Here is a 19,675-nt window from a genome sequence, read left to right as displayed (position 1 = left end):
GAAGAACATAACTTAGATCCAAGTTGATTTGACGGTCGGTGTTGGAGATCGAAAAAAATTGTTTGAATTTTGATTTGCATATTCGTGACGTCCAAAACCGTTTCATAAAAAAAAAAATACTAAATTGTAGAATAGAAGGAGAAAAAGAGCTTTTGATTGGTGCAGGCAGTGCGAACAACTCAATGGCTTAAATGAAATCTTTCGCATAATTTAGTGACCAAATTGTAACATTTTAAACTAAATGACCAAAATAAAAACTTATACATAATTTAGTGACTAACGGTATATTTTACCCTATTTAAAAATATATTACCTTTAGTTATTCAATAAAAAGCAATTCATTAATTACTTCTTTTTCTTAAATGTCATCTTAATTAAGATCATATAAACAAATTAGTAGTATTCCCTCTTTGAAATCATTATTGGTGTTCAATTCATATAAATAATGTACCTAACTATTCTTTTGATGAAATGTACCTAACGTTTTTAAAATACTTTTTCAAGAAAATTTTTGTATTAGAAACATTATTTTAGTAAATCCAAAAAAAAAATGTACATTTCGTTCTTTAATATATCTTGGAAAATGAAATTGACTACTATTTCTTTCTGTTTACGTATTTTCTCATTCATTGATGTCACTGCTTACATGTATCATAACAATAAAACGTTTTTTAATAAAAAAATTATAATTACTTAAGTTATTACCTTAGTCAAAAGGGTTAGGGGTTGGAGGAGCTTCGTAGAAATTGCCTGGCCTAAGACTGCCACTTTCTCTGGTTTTTTATTTAATCCATTTCCAATTGTTTGTTTAATTATAAAAATTAATTCTGTTTGTTGATGGGTTTTTAATTTTTTTTTTTTTTTAGAGAAATTTGTGAAGTGTGATTTATTAAAAGTGGATGGACTCCCTCAATAAATATGTTCAGGGATATAACCAAAAATAAATATCCCAAATTCAATACTAAATATATTAAAATAATTCGTTTCTCTCCATAAACTTCTCCTCGAAAAATCAAAATTCCTTGAATTCATATCATTTTCCTGCATGCAATACAAGTAAATTTATTAACATATTAAGAAAAATAATAGTAATCGATGTTGAAAATAATGTGGAACTAATGTTAAACATGCACCATTATTATATAATTCCCTACTAAATTTTAATAATCCAATCTGTTTTTTTGTCTCTTTGTTAAATAGAATATTTTCATTTTTACCCTCTCAAAAGTTAAAGGATTTCAATTTAAGCCATTTTAATAAAAAATATAATCTCAACTTTGCCATTATAATTTTAGTTTGATTTGAATCTATCACATAATCCTTAGCATAATAGAGTATAATGATGATTGTGTTTGTAAAATTGGAATATGAGATGGTGAGAAGGAAGATAAACCATCAAAGACTTAACATTTTGTGCATTACTGATGCAATGGGTCTTTTTTGGGATTCTTGACAGTAGTTTCTTTATTGACTGGAATTCATCATTAGGTTGGTATAATGATAGCGGAGTTAAGACGCAATTTTCTGTGACTTGATCAAATGATGCATCTCTAGTTTATTTATGAATTCTTTCAATGATGCGTTTGCTGTCAATTTATCTTTTTCCTTTTGAGGAATTATTTTATAGACATGACAGTTGTGCATCATTTTGTAGTATTTTATGTATCGTTTATACTATGTATCATATTTTTAGACTCTTATTTTCTATGATTCCTATAATGATAATTTTAAAAATATATAAAATTATTTTTAAAAAAAAAAATTGTGCAACTGATCCCTGTAAATAGATCTTTCAATATATCAATTTGAATCTTATTTAATGAAGACAGATTTTGACAACTCCACTTAAATCTCGCCCTCAATATTTCAACAAATATGGACAAAATTAAACAGTTTGTTCCAATTATATGTCAACCGATTCTAATTTAAAACCAAATAAAATAAAAATAATTACTATATATCTTGGCCTACAAACAAAATCAAGAAGTCAATATGAAGGTTAACTAAACAATTTCATCCAATTTGGGACAGCTACGTGTAAATCAATTATCAATCGATTTGGTCGATTTTGACCTCAAAAGTAAGCACATAGACATACTTGTCTTTGACAAAGTTCTGATTGATGTTAATTTGTATGAGTTTAGTGTGTGAACAATGGATAATTCATGCCTCGGTTTTTCTTAAACTGATCTTCTTTCATTAATTAAATATGCTTCTTAAAGGCAAGAAAAAGAAAATCATATATTTCACCAATTGTTTCAGCGTAAAAGTTTTTACGGAAAAATATTTTTAATTTTTTTTTATGTTCATTTTATATAAAATAAGATGTTCAACGTAAAAGATTGTTTAGTCAACGTAAAATTACCTATTTATTTTGTTAAAATGTCTTACTAAATTTTGTTCGTAAGATATTTTCCAAACTGATAAGACTTTATTTATTATAACACCCCTATACCTGATCCGAACAATAAGCCAAAGCACCGGGATGTTACATTCTCTACTACATTTTTCACTTATCAAATATTTTCTTATAAACTTTTATAATTTTTCAGTTTAGTCCATTTTTGTCATAAAAGTTCAATATTTACAAATTAATCATATTAAATCAATTTTATTTCTTGTTACACTTTAATCACATAATTTATCTCAATATCTTGTTTCACACATCAAATTTCTATGTATTTCACTTCTATTTTCATCCACATATTTTCTCAAGTTTAACAATTTAGTACTTGTCATCATAAAAATTTCATATTTTTCACAATTTCACTTTTACAATAATTTATACATATTTCATCATCTCATAATATATTCATTAAACTTTTATCATAATTTCCTCATTCACATATTAAATTGTTTCACACTTAAACTTGTGTACATTTTTCAATTTAGTCCTTATTGCTATATAATTTATTTTTCACCATATAAGAATTTTAATGAAATAGTTCTTTATAATATCTTATTTCACATAACAAATTTTCATGCATATCACTTCTCTTGTTTCAATTATAAATTTTAAAAATTTACAATTTAATCCTTAACATCATGAAAATTCTTTATTTACTATAATTTCACCTTAACATCACTTTGTAATCAATTCACTACTTTATTTAAACTCTTTATCATAAATCTCAAATGTATGTTTGTTTCATTGAAAACAATTTTTTTTAATATTTTCAAGAAATCGCCAAAGAAAAGAAAATATTTTATCTGATTCATCCAAACACGAGAAAATATTAATTTTTCTAGAAGAGTAAGTCATTTTCAAAAAATCATTTTTAAAAACCATTTTAATAAAACAAACGGAGCATAAATTTCTATTTTATCAATGCTTATTTACAGTTGAGCTATCATGACATTAAGGTTTAGATGCAATGGAATTTATGAGATAATGGTGATGAAATCTAAATCAAAAGTTGTTGCGTTTTTTTTATATATATTTTAGTTTTTCGTACTATAGAAAGCAACTATTTTTCTGATAAATTAATCAGTTGAAAAGTGATTTTAATATTTGATATATCAAATTTATTTACTTTCCTTAAAATTTAATTTTCTCTTAAGAGTTACTTTTCCATGAACTTGATAATATGATTCACATGATAAAAAGTGAAAAATTACTTTATCACGAAGATTGGAAAGTTAAAAATATATAAAGACAATTAATCTTATTTTATATTGGTTTAGGGTAATAGTCTATTATTAAATGTAAAAGACAAGAAGTTATTGTCTTATTCGTTTATTCTACTACTTAATTTTCTATATTACTTCAATGGATTCTTCACAAATATTATATATATAATTTTTAACTATAATTTTTAACTTTAGTTTTATATATACATGATATTATATGTGCATTATTATATTTAAAATATAGGGCAAATTCAAACAATTTTAATTTCAATTCACATTATAAATTTAAAAAATAAAAAATTTCAATTAAAATTTATTATTAAATATTTAATCCAAATATTTGTTAAGAATAAATTTTATTATAAAATTAAATATATGAATATTATCTTTTATTTCATAAGGATAAATTTGTAAATTATCATTACATTCCTAGGAAAGTATTTAGTAAACCAAACATGATAATGTAACTTTCTTAATATTTTGATCAATATCTTATACCAAACATTGTAAAGTGACTTTCCCGGCAATAACATTCTCACGAATCACATTCCATTGGAGTCATAACATGGGAAAGCATCAAATGCTAGCAATATGTTGTGTTAAATGAGTAACAGTAACCCAAAAAAACTAAAATTTTTTGAATCAATATAATTGTACTTATCATTCATGTAAATTTTTAATCAATCCAATATTTCTATCATATTGATCTACAATACTCAATATATTAATATATATTTAACAATTAAATATTTTTACATAAAACAAATAGTTGAAAAACATCAAATTTGACTTGTATGATCTATATAAATAAATATTAAATTCAATAGTTGGATTGTTAAAATATTAACTGTACAAAGAGATATGAAAGGGTGTAAAACGACTTTAGTTTTATACCATTACACCAGTGTAAGTAGATTCCTCCCTATGTATACATATATCATCAATAGTTAATTATTATATCAATAATTAACTTACAACGGTATAAAACTTAAGTGATTTCCTAAAAATTAAAGAGATTCTATGAAGAAGATTCCATTTTTGGGAGGTAAAGGCCACTGCCTATCCCTCCCTCCACCCCTGGCAATAAACACAATGGTAATTAATTAATTAGTTTTAATCAAACTTAAATGTGTTAATTGAGTTAGAGAGATAATTTGGTGCAAATTACATTTTTTTTAACTAAAGATATCATCTATATCTGCTATAGTTTATGAAAAGTCAATCCTTTTAATGATTTGAGGTTATTTCTCTTAATAATATCGTCTTCAAGGTTTAAACCTGTCTTTTTCTCTTTGATTTTAATTATGTGTTTTTTCAATTGAGATAAGATTGTTAGTAGTGTCTGAAAACTCAATTTTCCTTTTAAAGATTTTAATATAAATTACTAAAGATTTAAGTGCACCAAAGATATTCAAACTATGACTTTCATTTCAAATTGGTCTTCAAACTTCAAAATATTCTAGTTACATCCAAAACTATTGATGTTATATTAATAATGTCATTCCATTACTAAGATCATTAATTTAACCATTAAATAACATATAAAATCTTATGTGACGTAATTTAAAATAAAAAGTTTATTTATGGATAAATTAATGATTTTAGTAATTGAAAGAACTTATTAATATAACATCAATAATTTAAGAATACAATTAAATTGTTTTAATATTTAAAATTAATTTAAAATGAAAATAATAATTTGAGAATAATTAGTGCAATTAACTCGTTACTAAATTAGACTCAATCATAACTCAAATATAGGAGAAAAAATTACTAGTATATTTCTTTTTTTTCTATTTTTGGTTAATTAATATTTGAAAATGAAATCAAAACTTAATTTAGTTCAATAAATGCAATTACTTCTTTTAAAAAATATGATATCCAATCATCTACAATGATTTGTTTTGTTTTTCGATTATACATATTGTTTTTTTTAAGATTATAATCTCTTTTATTAAACAAATAAATAATTGAAAGGGATGCATGATTGACTTAGGAAATACATAAATATTGAATGCTGCCAAAACCCCAAAAGAAGTAGGTCAATCTTGTTTAGGTGCCTATGCTCCTCTCTTTATCTCTCCTTTTGACTTTAAGACCATTTCTATGCTTATTTTCGTTTTGGTTGCCTTTTCCCTGCCATTTCTCCAATACATTTATCCCATAGGTTTAAAATAATTAATCAAACCTATTTATGATTAAGAGCTTTAATTTCCCCACTTTGATATCATTTCTTTTAAAGAAAAAAATTAATCTAAGAATTATTTAGAAATAAAACAGAAAATTAGTATAAATTAAGATTTTAAACATAAACAATTAATTATTTCACCAAATTTGAATCGACCCACTTTATTTATTTATTTATATGAAATTCATTTCTTTTGTGTCTCATTTTTTTTGGTGAGTGAAGGATTAAAAATGATTGAAAGAAAGTGCATGCATGCTTTAAGCTTTAGCTCATGATTGTTTATAGTATCCAACTTTTTATCAAATAATAATTGTAATAGTAATAATAATGAAAACATGGATTATTGCACGAAAAAGATATCATCAGCTTTAGACAAATGGAAGTAATGGAGTTCCAATTGCCTATTTTCACAAACATCAAAAGAGAGAAATCAAGTAATGCAACAAGAAAACATTTACTATATTCAGTAGGGATATATATAAGTTTAATGAGTTAATATATGTCCTCCATGAACATCGTAGCCAGCATCTCTGATCATCTATTAACTACGTAATGTGCCATGTTAATTTTCAAATGTTTATAATGTGTTTTTTCTTTTAACTTAGTGGAAGCAACTGTTTTGGAAATAAATAATCGTTTTAGAATACATCAGACAGAAAAATAATAATAAAGCAGAGCAATATAATACTTAAAGTTGAACCTATTTTATATCCATTTTTTTTGTTGTTTAGAAAAATGTGCATGATTATTTTGCCATTTTAATTCTTATGAAATTAAACCCATGCCATTAATCAAGGGGTCGATGAACTCATGGGATTGCCTTTAGAGTGGACAATCAAAATACATATAGCACTATACCTTGAAATTATCCGCTGAAAGAGACTGATATATATATATATATATATATATATATATATGCCTGTATGTTTAAATAATGGATTTATTTATATATAAACTTAGTACAGTATAGTTTTATATTTAATTAATGGATTTATGTTTGAAGTACTGTAGTTGATGGACGAACCACCCGAGTGTAGAAGGTACTGGGTCATTTGATCTAGTTGGCAGGAAATTACTGCAATACATGGATTGATTAACATGTGCTTTCAAATGTTTTAATTTCCAGACATGAAGATAACAATAAAAGAATGCAGCCATAGTTAGATACGCCAATTTGCTAGAGCCTAGGAAGTTGAGGCCAAAACGTCAAAGCACCTTTTTAGGGTTCCACATTCCTGAAAATTAAAAAGTAAAGAAAACCCAGAAGAGAAAAGCTGTTTATACTTCATATAGATAATTCAAAGTAGATAAAACTTGAATTACAAAAACGAATTAATCTTGTTCAGCATGAATTCATTAGGCTTTTTTTTTTTGTTCTGAAATTCTCCAATAAAAACCAGATTAATTCCCTAATCGATACAAATTTACACCATCCATGTATACAATGCTGTTATTGTGGCCCGAAGTAGCTTGATTCGTCGAAGTTAGAAACTTATGGGATGCTTTGGTGTTGGCAAGGTTCAAACCCAGAGACAAACTGAGGATAGGCTAGTGAATTTATGTCTCCCCAGCTGCTACTTTCGACCGAACTGGTCCCAGTACTGCTGCCACCAACCATGTTGTCTGTTCCATACAAACCCTCGAATCCATTGTTGCTGTAGATCAGCTCACTTAGCTCAGCTTGGAAAGCATCAAGACCTTGAATCATATCATTAGGACCACCAACCTGGTTTATACTGAAATGGGTAGTACTGTTTGTTTGAGAACAAGTACTATTTAAGGGACTAATGGAAGATGCAGATGAAAGTATGGTCATGGAATCCTCGTATAGCTGATGATCTTGAGAAAAAGAAACATCAAAAGGGTATCGAAAATTCATTGGATTGGTGGTGGTGGATGTGGTGCTTGATTGTGGATGATCATCGGAGAATCTTCCTCCTAGTTTGACAAGTATATTCCTGATGGAATCTTGGTCTCTAAGATAAAGATCTTGGTTTGTGCTTGTTAGGGGCATGACTGGTGGTGACAGCAGTGTCCAATCTGAGGCCTGGTTCACCATTCCAGGAACCCTATAATTCTCACTTTCTCTCTTCATTTCTTGCTTAAAGCTAAGGCAGCTAGCGCTCCGAGCTTGCTGCACTTTTGTCTGTTTGCCCAGGAGCTTCTTTTTAAGCTTTGTGTTCCAATAGTTCTTAATATCATTGTCAGTTCTCCCGGGCAGTTGTGCTGCAATTATAGACCATCTGCTCATTCAAAAGAAACATATACATATTAGAGATTGAGAACAGATTAATTAAGACCCCAACCAAGTATATAGTAATCTTACCTGCTTCCAATGCTGATGTAAAGGCTGCAAATGATGTTATCCTCTTCCTCTGAAAACCCACCATGCCTAATGTTGGGTCGAAGATAATTTAACCATCTAAGACGACAGCTCTTGCCGCATCTCTTTAGACCTGAAATTGGCATATTCAAGAAAAAAATTTAGAGTAATTTAAACGGAAGGAAAATTGATATAGATTCAACTATTGCTAACCTATCTTTTGAGGCAAGGCAATCCAGTTGCCACCGGTGCCGTTTGCCTCTATATAAGCCTTAAGCTTGGCATCTTCCTCCGGCGACCATGGGCCTTTCTTAACGTTAGCTTTGTCACAGCAAGGAGCTCTCCCCATGTTTGTTGAGTTGAGAAAGAGGGTTTGAAAGTTAGCTGCTCTATTCTTGTCTCTTCACAACAATGAGAGTGATTATATATATATAGTCACACAATAGAAAAGAGAGGGAGACTATAATGGCCAGAGGAAGACAGACATGGAGGCTAGAACTGTGTCCCTCCCAGGATTTCAAAAAGGGGAATGAGAAAAAATATATAAAAATTAAATAATAATAATAATATGAAACTTTATGCATAAAATATTGAAGAAATTGAAAGTGGTAGAATAGGAGAGCAGCAGTTTTCTTATTGTCCTTCTACCTCCAGAATCTATGATAATCTAAGTTGTTTTTTATTTTATTATAATTAATTAATTAATTAATTGCAATTGTTGGTTGCTACATTGATCAGCCATGTCTATAATTTGACTGGATCTGTGGCTGTAGGTAGGTCTGACACATGATCAATGGCTGCTATGGTTGATGATGATCATGGCATTCGTGGACCCAGTAAAGGTTGGTGTAATTAGTAAAAACGATTAGATGGGTAACGTTGAATGGTTCTCCGATTATTGTTTCTCAGCAATTGCGCTTCTTCATCGTGTAAGGAATTAACGTCATGGTTTTAGAACATATTTGGATAATTTGCAACATGAGTTACACCGATGACAATTGAATTGCTATTTTTATAAAATAAATTAAGTTTTTATTTAATGATAAAGTTTATATCATTAAAATTTTAAAATTTTAAATTTGAACTCGGTGTAAATAATGTATTTTTTAAAAAAATCATTTTGATTTAAATCCATGACTTTATCTAGATTTAATTTGGTGGTATTATAATATTTTATTATTATAATAATTATTTAGATGTTTATTTTTGCAATTTAGGTCATATATCAAAATTATACATTAACTTTGATTTAATGTATAATTTGATAAATAAATTTTGATTTAGTGCGATTATACACATAAAACTTTGATTGTGGTTCAAATATATACATTAAATTTTAATTTTGATTTAATTATATACATTTGAAGACATAAATATATCAATTTATTATTATATTGGATAAATATTATTATTTGTATATGCAATATATAAACATGAAACAATGTTATATCAATAATTGTATTAATAATTTGTGAGAATTGAATTAAATCAAAATTGCACATTAAAGCAAAATGCATGTATAGCTTTGAGATTTATCATTTTGTAATTGTAACTGTGTTTGTAGATAATTTTATTTGTAGAAAAATCAATAATGAATTAATTAAACTAAAGCTTGAGATAATTTTCTTTTATGTTTGTGATGTTTTTCAATCTCAAATTTTTAACATTAGAATTAATTATGATGCAAACTTTAATATGAATATTAAATATGAAATATCATCTTAGGAATTAGAACTTCTTTCTTTATCAGTGACTAAGACTTCATCCACAAAAGTTGATGTGGTCTTATTTTCGTTATATTAGGCAGAATCTCTTTTAGCAAGTAAGAGAGGATTTCTTTTGATTTGGTTGATTTGCTTTCTTTTGATTTTCTCATCAAAATTAATTGAGCATAATTAGATTTAATTGAATTTTCCTTTTTTCTTTTTAAAGATAGGTTAACGTTGAATTGATACATTCTTTTTGACCACTTAAATTTACTGATTCTTGCAGACTTATTATGGGTTGAACTAAGTTGGTTTTGACGTTGAAAAATTGTTTACTCAATAAAAAAAAATCAGTTTTATTGTTTTGAAATTGTTAAAATATTTATATATTTTAAAACTAATTCAATAGCAATTCAATGGATCAATTTGTATTAAAGAAAATTCTCATTTTTGTTCAGTTTGGACCAAACTTGTTGAAATAAAAGAAGAACTCGATTCTTGGACATTATATAAAAAGGTCACATGCCCTAATTAATGTTGTAAAAAAATGAAATTGCCCAAGCTAGTATTGTGGTCTTAAAAGGGTAGTAACATAGGTAAAAGAAAAAAATGAATTGGAAAGGTAGGCATTGTCAAATACCACATGAATTATGTAGAATTTAAGGGACATTACTATTAAGTTAGGTTAGGTAACCAATTAAAGGGCAAACAAGAAGAAAAATTGGCAATCCATATTGAAGATTAAACTTAGCCCATGCTTTGAGTTTACCTCTACTCGATTAAAATAATGGGAATGGTTTCAATCTATGGGTAGATGGATTTTGTTAATTATTATTAGGTATAAATTATTAAATAATTAAATTATTTAAATATCATATTAATACAAACCAGAACAAGTTTAGCAGCGGAAACCCCACTATCATGTCAATTACGTCACGAAACTGACCTTATTGCTTGTATCTTATGCATTTTCTTTCAAGATTAAATAATGCATTCAGTCCCTACATTTTATAAAATCTTATGATTTAGTTAAAAAAATAATATTGTTTTCCGTTTAAGTTTGCTAACTGCTATATTACTTAGGCTACCCTCAATTAATGTGGCATATATTTAATGATTTTTTATTAAATTGACAAATTTTAACTAGAAATTATTATATTATAATTTTAAAATTGAAAATACAAGATAATTTAATTTTTAAAGAATAATTAATAGATTTGAAATTCTGTAAAAACTAATAGCATATATTAACCTTCTTTTAATGTATATATTTCTAATTTTTCTCAAACTTCTTCCCTCAAGCCTCACCATGTACCGTGTGTTTTTCGCACTTGTCCACTATGTTCCCTTTTTAGAAGGTTTTTTTTTTTTTTTTTATCTTTCAAGTTGTACCTTAAATTTTTTTTGTCCACAATAATTTCTTTCTATTTTATTTTTGAATTTAGATTTTGTTAGTATGTGGTAACATGAAATTAAAATTGTGGTATATCATGACTTAAAAATTAAATAAATTATATAAAATTAAAAAATTCAAGTGATGACGATAAATCTTATAATCCCATGTATTTTTTTTAAGGCATTTAGATTGTGAAGTAATTTTAAATGAAACAATACATTTAAGCTAAAAGATGTATAAACTTTTTTTTTTTTTTGGCTTAAACGAAAAATTGGTTCCAATTTATAGCACTTTTCCCACTTGAGATTACTCACCTTTATTGGAAAATAATTATTGAGTGATGAATGATAACTTGATATTCAAATTAAACAATTGCATCTCTTAATTTAATATTGTATTTTTCCATATAGTTGTATCATAATATTGAACTTTTTCATTCATTGTCTCCATTAACTCATGTCTATTAATTTTTCAACAAATCTCTTCTTTCATTTCCTCTCCTTTATATAAAATCAAGTTAGGAGATTTCAAAAACATATCAGCAAAAAACTATCAATATAAAAAATTCATTCTAAATTCATTTCTCCTGATAATAGAGAAAGGTAAGATTGTATTCGATTGATCATTATTGTTGTGCTACTACTATGATCGTTTGTTGTTGTATCTTGGGAGACAGATGCCCAACGTTACTCAAAACACTAAGGAGAGGTCAAATCTGTCTTAAGGAAACTGTTTATACAAGCCTCAACAAAATTCTTCTTCTAATTTTTAACTTTGTCTGATTACAGGTATTCTATTGTGTTACTGCTACTGCATTGTATTGCATTATCATTGTTACTGACATATTAATATTACATACGATATCAGATTTTCTTGCAATCTTAAGACAAATTGTTGTAGTTTTAATCAAAGGCGTATAGGTTACCATAGTAACTTATTTAAGATTGGTTTATACTTTTGTTTTAGATTTTAATTTATTTAGATTCTGGTTCTTTATTTCGATTACAAAAAAAATGTCTTATATGTCAAACAACTCATCCAATTCAAAGGCTGAGGCGATTGTCGCTATTCAGGTTCATGCTACAAGCCAAACATTACCTATGACTATGAGTCATAATGAAAAGCTTGCGAAGTTCACTGGAGAGAATGTTAAAACATGACAACAAAAAATGTTGTTTTATTTGACCATGTTGAATATGGAAAAATTTCTAAAAGATGATCCTCATATTTTTAGAGAGGATGAAGAAGATGCTATTACCACCTTCAACATTGTCGAAGCATGGAACAACTCTGATTTTTTATGTGGTAACTACATTTTGAATAGTTTATCTGATGAACTTTATGAAGTATACAGTATCAAGAAAACAACTAAGGAATTATGGGAATCGCTGAACCATAAATACAAAACTGAAGATGTTGGTGCTAAGAAATTCTTAGTTCCCAAGTTCTTAAACTTTGTAATGGTCGATTCTAAAGCTGTTGTAAATCAAGTGCAGGAATTCCAACTAATCATTCATGGTATTCTCACAGAAGGGATGGATATAAGTAAATCCTTTCAGGTGGCAGCCATTATTGAAAAACTTCTCCCTGCTCAGAATGACTTCAAGAACTATCTTAAGCATAAGAGAAAGGAAATGGTGGTAGAAGATCTGATTGTCAAACTTTGAATTGAAAAAGACAATCGAGGTGCAACTGAAAGGCTAAACAAAGCAACCAATCCTAACTTTGCCAAGGCAAACGTAGTGGAAGTCAAGAAGGACTCTAAGAAAAGAAAACATTCTCAGATTGGGTCTAAACTTGGTTGATTCAAATCCAAGAAAATGGTGGCTTGATACTGGTGCGACATGCTGTATTTGCTGCAACAAGGACTCCTTTGTTGAGTTGGTTCCTTGTGAGAAAGGGGAGAAACTCTATATGGGCAACGCTGCAACTTCCAAGATTAAGGGGAAAAGCACTACGATTTTGAAGTTGACTTCTGACAAAGAGTTGAAACTTCAAAATATGTTGTATGTGCCTGACATACGCAAGAATCTTGTCTCTAGGACCCTTCTATGTATGCATGGCTTTAGGATTGTATTTGAATCCTAGGAGTTAGTTTTGCCAAAAGGAGAAACATTTGTGGGAAGGGGACATGTACTAAATGATATGTGGAAACTCAACGCTATCTCTGTAAAAGCTAATATTATGAATAAGAATAATTCTGTAAAAGGTAATATTATGAATAAAAATAATGCTTCTTCTTCTGGTTATATGCTTGAGTCATTTGATTTATGGCATGGTCGGCTCAGACATGTTAATTCTAATACATTACATAGATTAATTAACTTAGAACACATTCTTTCATTTCACATTAATTATAATTATAAATGTGAAACGTGTGTTGAGGCAAAACTAACAAGGTCTTGATTTCAATCTATTGAAAGAAATACTGAATCACTTGATTTAATACATAGACTTAAAGTTTATTAAAACTAGAGAAGGGAATAAATATTTTATTATTTTCATTGATGATATCACAAAATATTACTATGTGTATTTGCTTAAAAGCAAAGATAAAGCTATGAAGAAATTTATTCTCTGTAAGCAAAAAGTTGAATCCTAACTTAATAAAAGAATTAAGAGGGTGAGAAGTGACTGTGGTGGTGAATATGTTGAACCATTTGGTAAATTTTGTGCACAACATAGTATTATTCATAAAGTGACACTACCATACTCTCCTCAATCCAATTTGTTGCAGAGCGTAAAAGTCGAACCCTAAAGAAAATGATAAATGCAATGCTAGGAAGTTCTGGGTTGTCACAAAACATGTAGGGGGAAGTTTTTTTATCAGTAAATTACCTTTTAAATAATGTGCCCCATAAGAAAAAGAACAAAACACCATATGAGTTGTGGAAGGGCAGGAAACCTTCCTACAACTACTTAAAAGTATGAGAGTGTCTTGCAAAGGTAATGGCTCATTTGTCGAAACAAATAAAAATAAGTCCTAAAATGGTAGATTTTATTTTCATTGGTTATGCACGCCACATCAATGCATATTGGTTTCTTGTACACGAATCAAAGAATCTTGAAATTCATAAGAATACGATAGTGGAGTCTAAAAATGCCTCATTTTTTGAAAATATATCCCCTTGTAAGACTAAAGAAGATGGGTCAGGTTCAACAAAACAAACTTCAGAAACTATTGATAGTCAAGACTTTCAACAAGAAGTTGAAGTCAAGACAGAACCAAGAAAAAGTAAAAAGGCAAGGGTGGAAAAGTCATTTGGATCAGATTTTCTAACCTATATGCTAGAGATTGAACCTCAAACTTATAGTAAAGCCATATGCTCATCTAAAAGCATTTTTTGGAAAGATGCTATCAAGAGTGAAATTGATTCCATCATGAAAAATCATACGTGGGAATTATTGGACCTATCTCAGGAAACTAAACCACTAAATTCTAAATGGATTTTGAAACAAAAAATGAAAGCAAATGGAACAATTGATAAGTACAAGGCTAGATTGGTTATAAAAGGTTATAGATAAAAGAAAGGCATTGATTAGTTTGATACATTTTCTCATGTATCAAGAATAACTTCTATAAGGATGATACTTGCTATTGCAGCTTTGCGAAATCTAGAAGTTCATCAAATGGATGTTAAGACAACTTTTCTAAATGTAACAGCTCGGTTTTAGCTAAATTAGAATAGTGGTTTCGAGACCACAAATCTGAGGTCAAAAATTATTTTAATATTATTTTTAGTGTTTATAATATGTGATTATATATGTGTGAAAAATTTGTGAAATAATTTTAGTGTTTGAGTGCTTAATTTGATGAAAGGATTAAGTTGCGTAAAATGCAAAAGTAGCATACTATAAGTTAAAAGTGTTTAATTGCTATGAGACATTAAATTAATGGTCCTTATGATGTAATTAGACCATTGATAATGGAATTTGACATAAATGACCATCCATTAAGTGTTATTTTATGTTTATATTAAAGGTTAATATTGTAAATTGGTTAATAAGTTATAATAGTTAAAACAAATAATAAAATTATTTGTTTTCATCATATTCCAACCAAAATTACAAGAAGGAGAAACCATTATCAAATCGTCAAGTGTTCTTTCATGCATGATTCAATAGTAAGTCCGTTTTAGCTTGGTTTTTGTTGATTTCTATATTTTTATGATCGTTGCTTTGAATACTAGCTAGCTGTACCTCCGTTTCTAAAAATGTTAAAGAATTCAATAGTTTCCATTGATGAAAGTATGTGTAATTTGATGATTGAGGATGGTTTATGAATGTTTGATACTAAATATACAAGTTTTGTAAAGTGAATTTTGACAAAAATTGTCAATTAGGGGTTAAATTGTGAAAATGTGAAATGTTGTGGTAAAAAGTGTGAATAAACTAAAATTATGGGCTAATAGTAAAAGTATTAAATTCGGCTATCATGGGTTTGTACCCAATTGAATGAATTTTCAATTTATGAGATTAGGACTAAATTGAATAAATGTGAAACTTTAGGGGCTAAAGTGTAAAAATACCCAAATAGGTATTTTTGGATGAAATTGAATGAATAGGTGATTAAATGAGTTAATTTTAATGTATATAGATCAAGAAAGAAATTAATCGGATATAGATTGGGGAAAATCGAAGATTATTGAATAGTCGATCTAGTCCCTCTATTCCGACTACAAGATAAGTTCATATGCAAATAAATGTCTTTAAAGTGAATTATATATGTTTATTTGTCCTTGAACTGCTATGAATTTTGAACGAGTAAATACGAGCAAGAATTGATGAAATTACGATATTCGAAAGTCCCGTACGAACCTTAGGAATAGTATAGGATACAAATGTCATGACATTAGGTTACCGAGATGTGATTATATGTAAGACCATGTCTGAGACATTGGCATTGTATTGTGATTATATGTAAAACCATGTCTGGGACATTGGCATCATTAATCGATTTCGTGTAAGACCTTGTCTGGGATAGTGGCATCGATATGTGATAACATGTAAGACCATATCTGAGATATGACATTGTACGAGCTATATGTGATTGCCGAGTATCCTTAACGATTCTGAACGGTTCAATGAGCAAAGTCAAGTCAAGAAAGAATGTGTGAATGAGTTAAGTGACTCAGGTACGTACGAGATTCATACGAGTATTGAAAAGGGAAGTATTTGATGAATTCAATCATGATATTGAATATGTGTACAATGAGAAATGTTTGGGAACTTGTATGTGTTTAGCTATACTTAGCATATTTGAATTGATATGCAAATATTCATATGATGACTTTATTTGTATATGGCTTACTAAGCTTTTAAAGCTTACTTTGTGTGTTTTTTTCCCTATTTTATAGATTACCGAAGCTAGTTCAGACTCAGGGATCGTCTGGAAATGTTATCACACTATCGATCATCTTGTTGGTACTTTTGAAGCTTTGTAAATATGGCGTATGACATGTATAGGCTAGTAGTTTAATGATAAGTTTTGAGATATGATATTGGCCATTTGTATTGGCGTGTGAAATGATGTAAATGTTGGTGAGTATGGCCATTTAAGTTGGCTTGAATTAGGTGTTTGGTAACTAATTCATGATGTATAAGTTGTCATATGTTTTGGTTTGTTTGGTATGGTTATATGATTGCTCAAGTAACTACTTGTCATTTGGTGAGTTAATGCTTGAATAATGATATGTTGTGGCTTGGTTTTGAGATGATGAAATGGTATGATTTGAAGCACGAAATAGATGATAAGATGATGAGGAAATGCATTTAGAAATTATGTAAGTTTGATGATTTTGGCATATTCATTTAGTATGTTTTGGTTATGGATTTGAGTAGTTAAGAGAATGGTTTATAAATGGCATGAAATGTATATGAATTGGCATATTTTGGTTGCCTATAAATGTATTGAAATGGTACCATATTGGTTGCTAAGTGTTATTGAGAAAAAGGTGGAAAATTGGCTTTGCAAATAGCCTATTTTTGTCCACACGGGTAGATACACGGGCGTGTGTCTCAGTCGTGTGCGACACACAGTCATGCTTCACTACCGTGGCCCTTTCAAATTAAGTCAGTATACCCTACAGGTTTGACACAACCTCGACCCACGAGCGTGTCTACTGGCTGTGTGTGACACATGGGCTGGCACATGGGCGTGTGGCCGGCCATGTGACTCAAGTCAATAACCCCTCCAGTTTTCACACGGCCTGGCACACAGGCATGTCCTCGACCGTGTGGTGCAAGTCAGAATGTATGCCCTGTTTTCACACGGTTTGTGACACGGGCGTGTTTGGTAGTCGTGTGAGGCACACGGCCTGTTCACACGAGCATGTGACCCCTGAAAGTTTGAAAATTTTATAAGTTTCTCAAAGTTTGAAAATGTTATCGGTTTAGTCCTGAATCACTTTTAAGCATGTTTTAAGGTCTCGTAGGACCTTATAAGGGACAATGTGGATGAGTTGAATGAATATTGATTATGAATGCATAAATGTATGTGAATGATGTGTATTATCCGGTAATGCATCGTAACCCTATTTCGGCGACGGATACAGGTTAGTGGTGTTACACTAAATGTATATCTTGATGAGTAGATTTACATGGAATAACCTGAGGGTCATATAGCTCTAGGGCAAGAAAGAAAAGTTTGTAGATTGGTAAAATCTTTGTATGAACTTAAGCAAGTACTAAAGCAGTGGCATGAAAAGTTTGACAGTGTTAAGATATCAAATAGATTTAAAATTAATGAATGTGACAAATGTATGTATGTCAAAACCACTATGATGGATATGTAATTCTATGTTTATATGTTGATTACATACTCATTGGTGAAAGTAACAATGAAATGGTAAAACGTACCAAAAACTTGTTAAATTCAAGATTTGATATGAAAGATATGAGACTTGCTAATGTTATATTGGGCATCCAAATTAAAAGGTCATCTGAAGGTCTCGTATTGACTCAATCACACTACAAAGACAAGATTCTTAAGAAATTTGGCAAGGATGATTTTGGTGTAGCCAGAACTCTGATAGATATAAATCAACATCTGTCCAAAAACAAAGGTGAAAGTATTAACCAAATGGAATATGCAAGAGTCATAGGTAGTCTAATGTACCTTATGAGTTGCACTACACATGATATTGCTTTCACTATAAGTAGTTTAAGCAAATTCACAAAGCAATCCAGGGGAGAACCACTAGAAAGCTATTGTGAAGGTACTGAGATATCTCAAATATACTCAGAACTATGGATTACATTATTCTAGAGATCTTGTTGTGTTAAAAGGATTCTTCGATGCCAATTGGATATCTGATATTCAAGACACCAAAGGCACAAGTGGTTATATTTTCACATTGGGAGGAAGAGTTGTGTCATGAAAATTCTCAAGGCAAATGATTATAACCATATCCACAATGGAATCTGAGTTTGTAACTTTAGACAAATCTGAAGAAGAGGCAGAATGGCTACGAAAATTTTTAAAGGATATTCTTGAATGACTAAAGCCTATGTCCATAATATGCATATATTGTAATAACCAAGTGACAATTGGTAGAGCACAAAACGTAATGTATAGTGGTAAGTCAAGACACATGCGTCGTCGACATAATACCAACTAGAGTTATCTCTATTGATTTTGTAAGATCAAAAGATAACACTGTTGATCCACTAACCAAAGGGTTAAACTGAAATCATATTGATAAAACATCTAAAGGAAGAGACTAAAGCCCATGAATATTTAAGGCTCTATATGAAGGAAAATCCAACCTAGTTTACTGGAGATCCCAAGATCTAAGTTCAATGGGACAACCTACTTGCATAGACCTTGTGAGGTCATTGTGAGGGTTCTTATTTTGAGTCCATTCCTATAATGAAAACAATGATTAAAATGTTGAAAAATTTGAGCAATGCTTTTAATGACCATTGTCTGTTTCAGTGAAATGGACAACATAAGTCATCTATGTGACAGGAAGAGGGGTCGCTTTAAGGAGACTATTGGGGCATAATTCTCTAAGCTCTTCTAGAACCAAGAGGATGTTCACAACCATATGAACATACCTATGAGAACCAAAAATCTTTCCAGGGAGGTATTTTCATGAGGAATATCATCATTTACACAAATGACAGAATAATTCAAGGACATCGCATCTACTAGTTAGCTAGTAAAGTAAATAACGTTCACAAGGGAAGGTTCAAGGGTTGATGCCTACCTATCCTATGCAAATATCGAACGTAGAATCTATAACCTCTTTGAGTCTTTGAGTCTCGTTATCCATCAATTTCTTTCATGTGGTGTTGGAAAATAATTATTGAGTGATGAATGATAAGTTGAAACTCAAATTAAACAATTGCATCTCTTGGTTTAATATCGCATTTTTCCATACAGTTGTATCTTAATATTGAATTTTTTCATTCAGTGTCTCTATTCACTC

General features: G+C 29.4%; 1 protein-coding gene across 1 annotated transcript; it reads right to left on the bottom strand.

The window, feature by feature from the left end:
- Positions 1-7,137: 7,137 nt before the first annotated feature.
- On the bottom strand, positions 7,138-8,654 carry LOC108478929 (transcription factor RAX3-like). Its single transcript, XM_017781382.2, has 3 exons — positions 8,355-8,654; positions 8,145-8,274; positions 7,138-8,061 (listed from the first exon to the last, which is right to left on the bottom strand). Exons 1-3 carry the CDS (start codon positions 8,488-8,490, stop codon positions 7,311-7,313), a joined length of 1,017 nt encoding a protein of 338 aa, XP_017636871.1. The 5' UTR covers positions 8,491-8,654; the 3' UTR covers positions 7,138-7,310.
- Positions 8,655-19,675: the final 11,021 nt, after the last annotated feature.

The sequence above is a fragment of the Gossypium arboreum genome, chromosome 12 (assembly GCF_025698485.1).
Source record: "Gossypium arboreum isolate Shixiya-1 chromosome 12, ASM2569848v2, whole genome shotgun sequence".
In the NCBI taxonomy this organism is placed as follows: domain Eukaryota; kingdom Viridiplantae; phylum Streptophyta; class Magnoliopsida; order Malvales; family Malvaceae; genus Gossypium; species Gossypium arboreum.
Note: the sequence above shows the minus strand (reverse complement) of the source record. Positions and strands in the feature narration are given on the sequence as shown.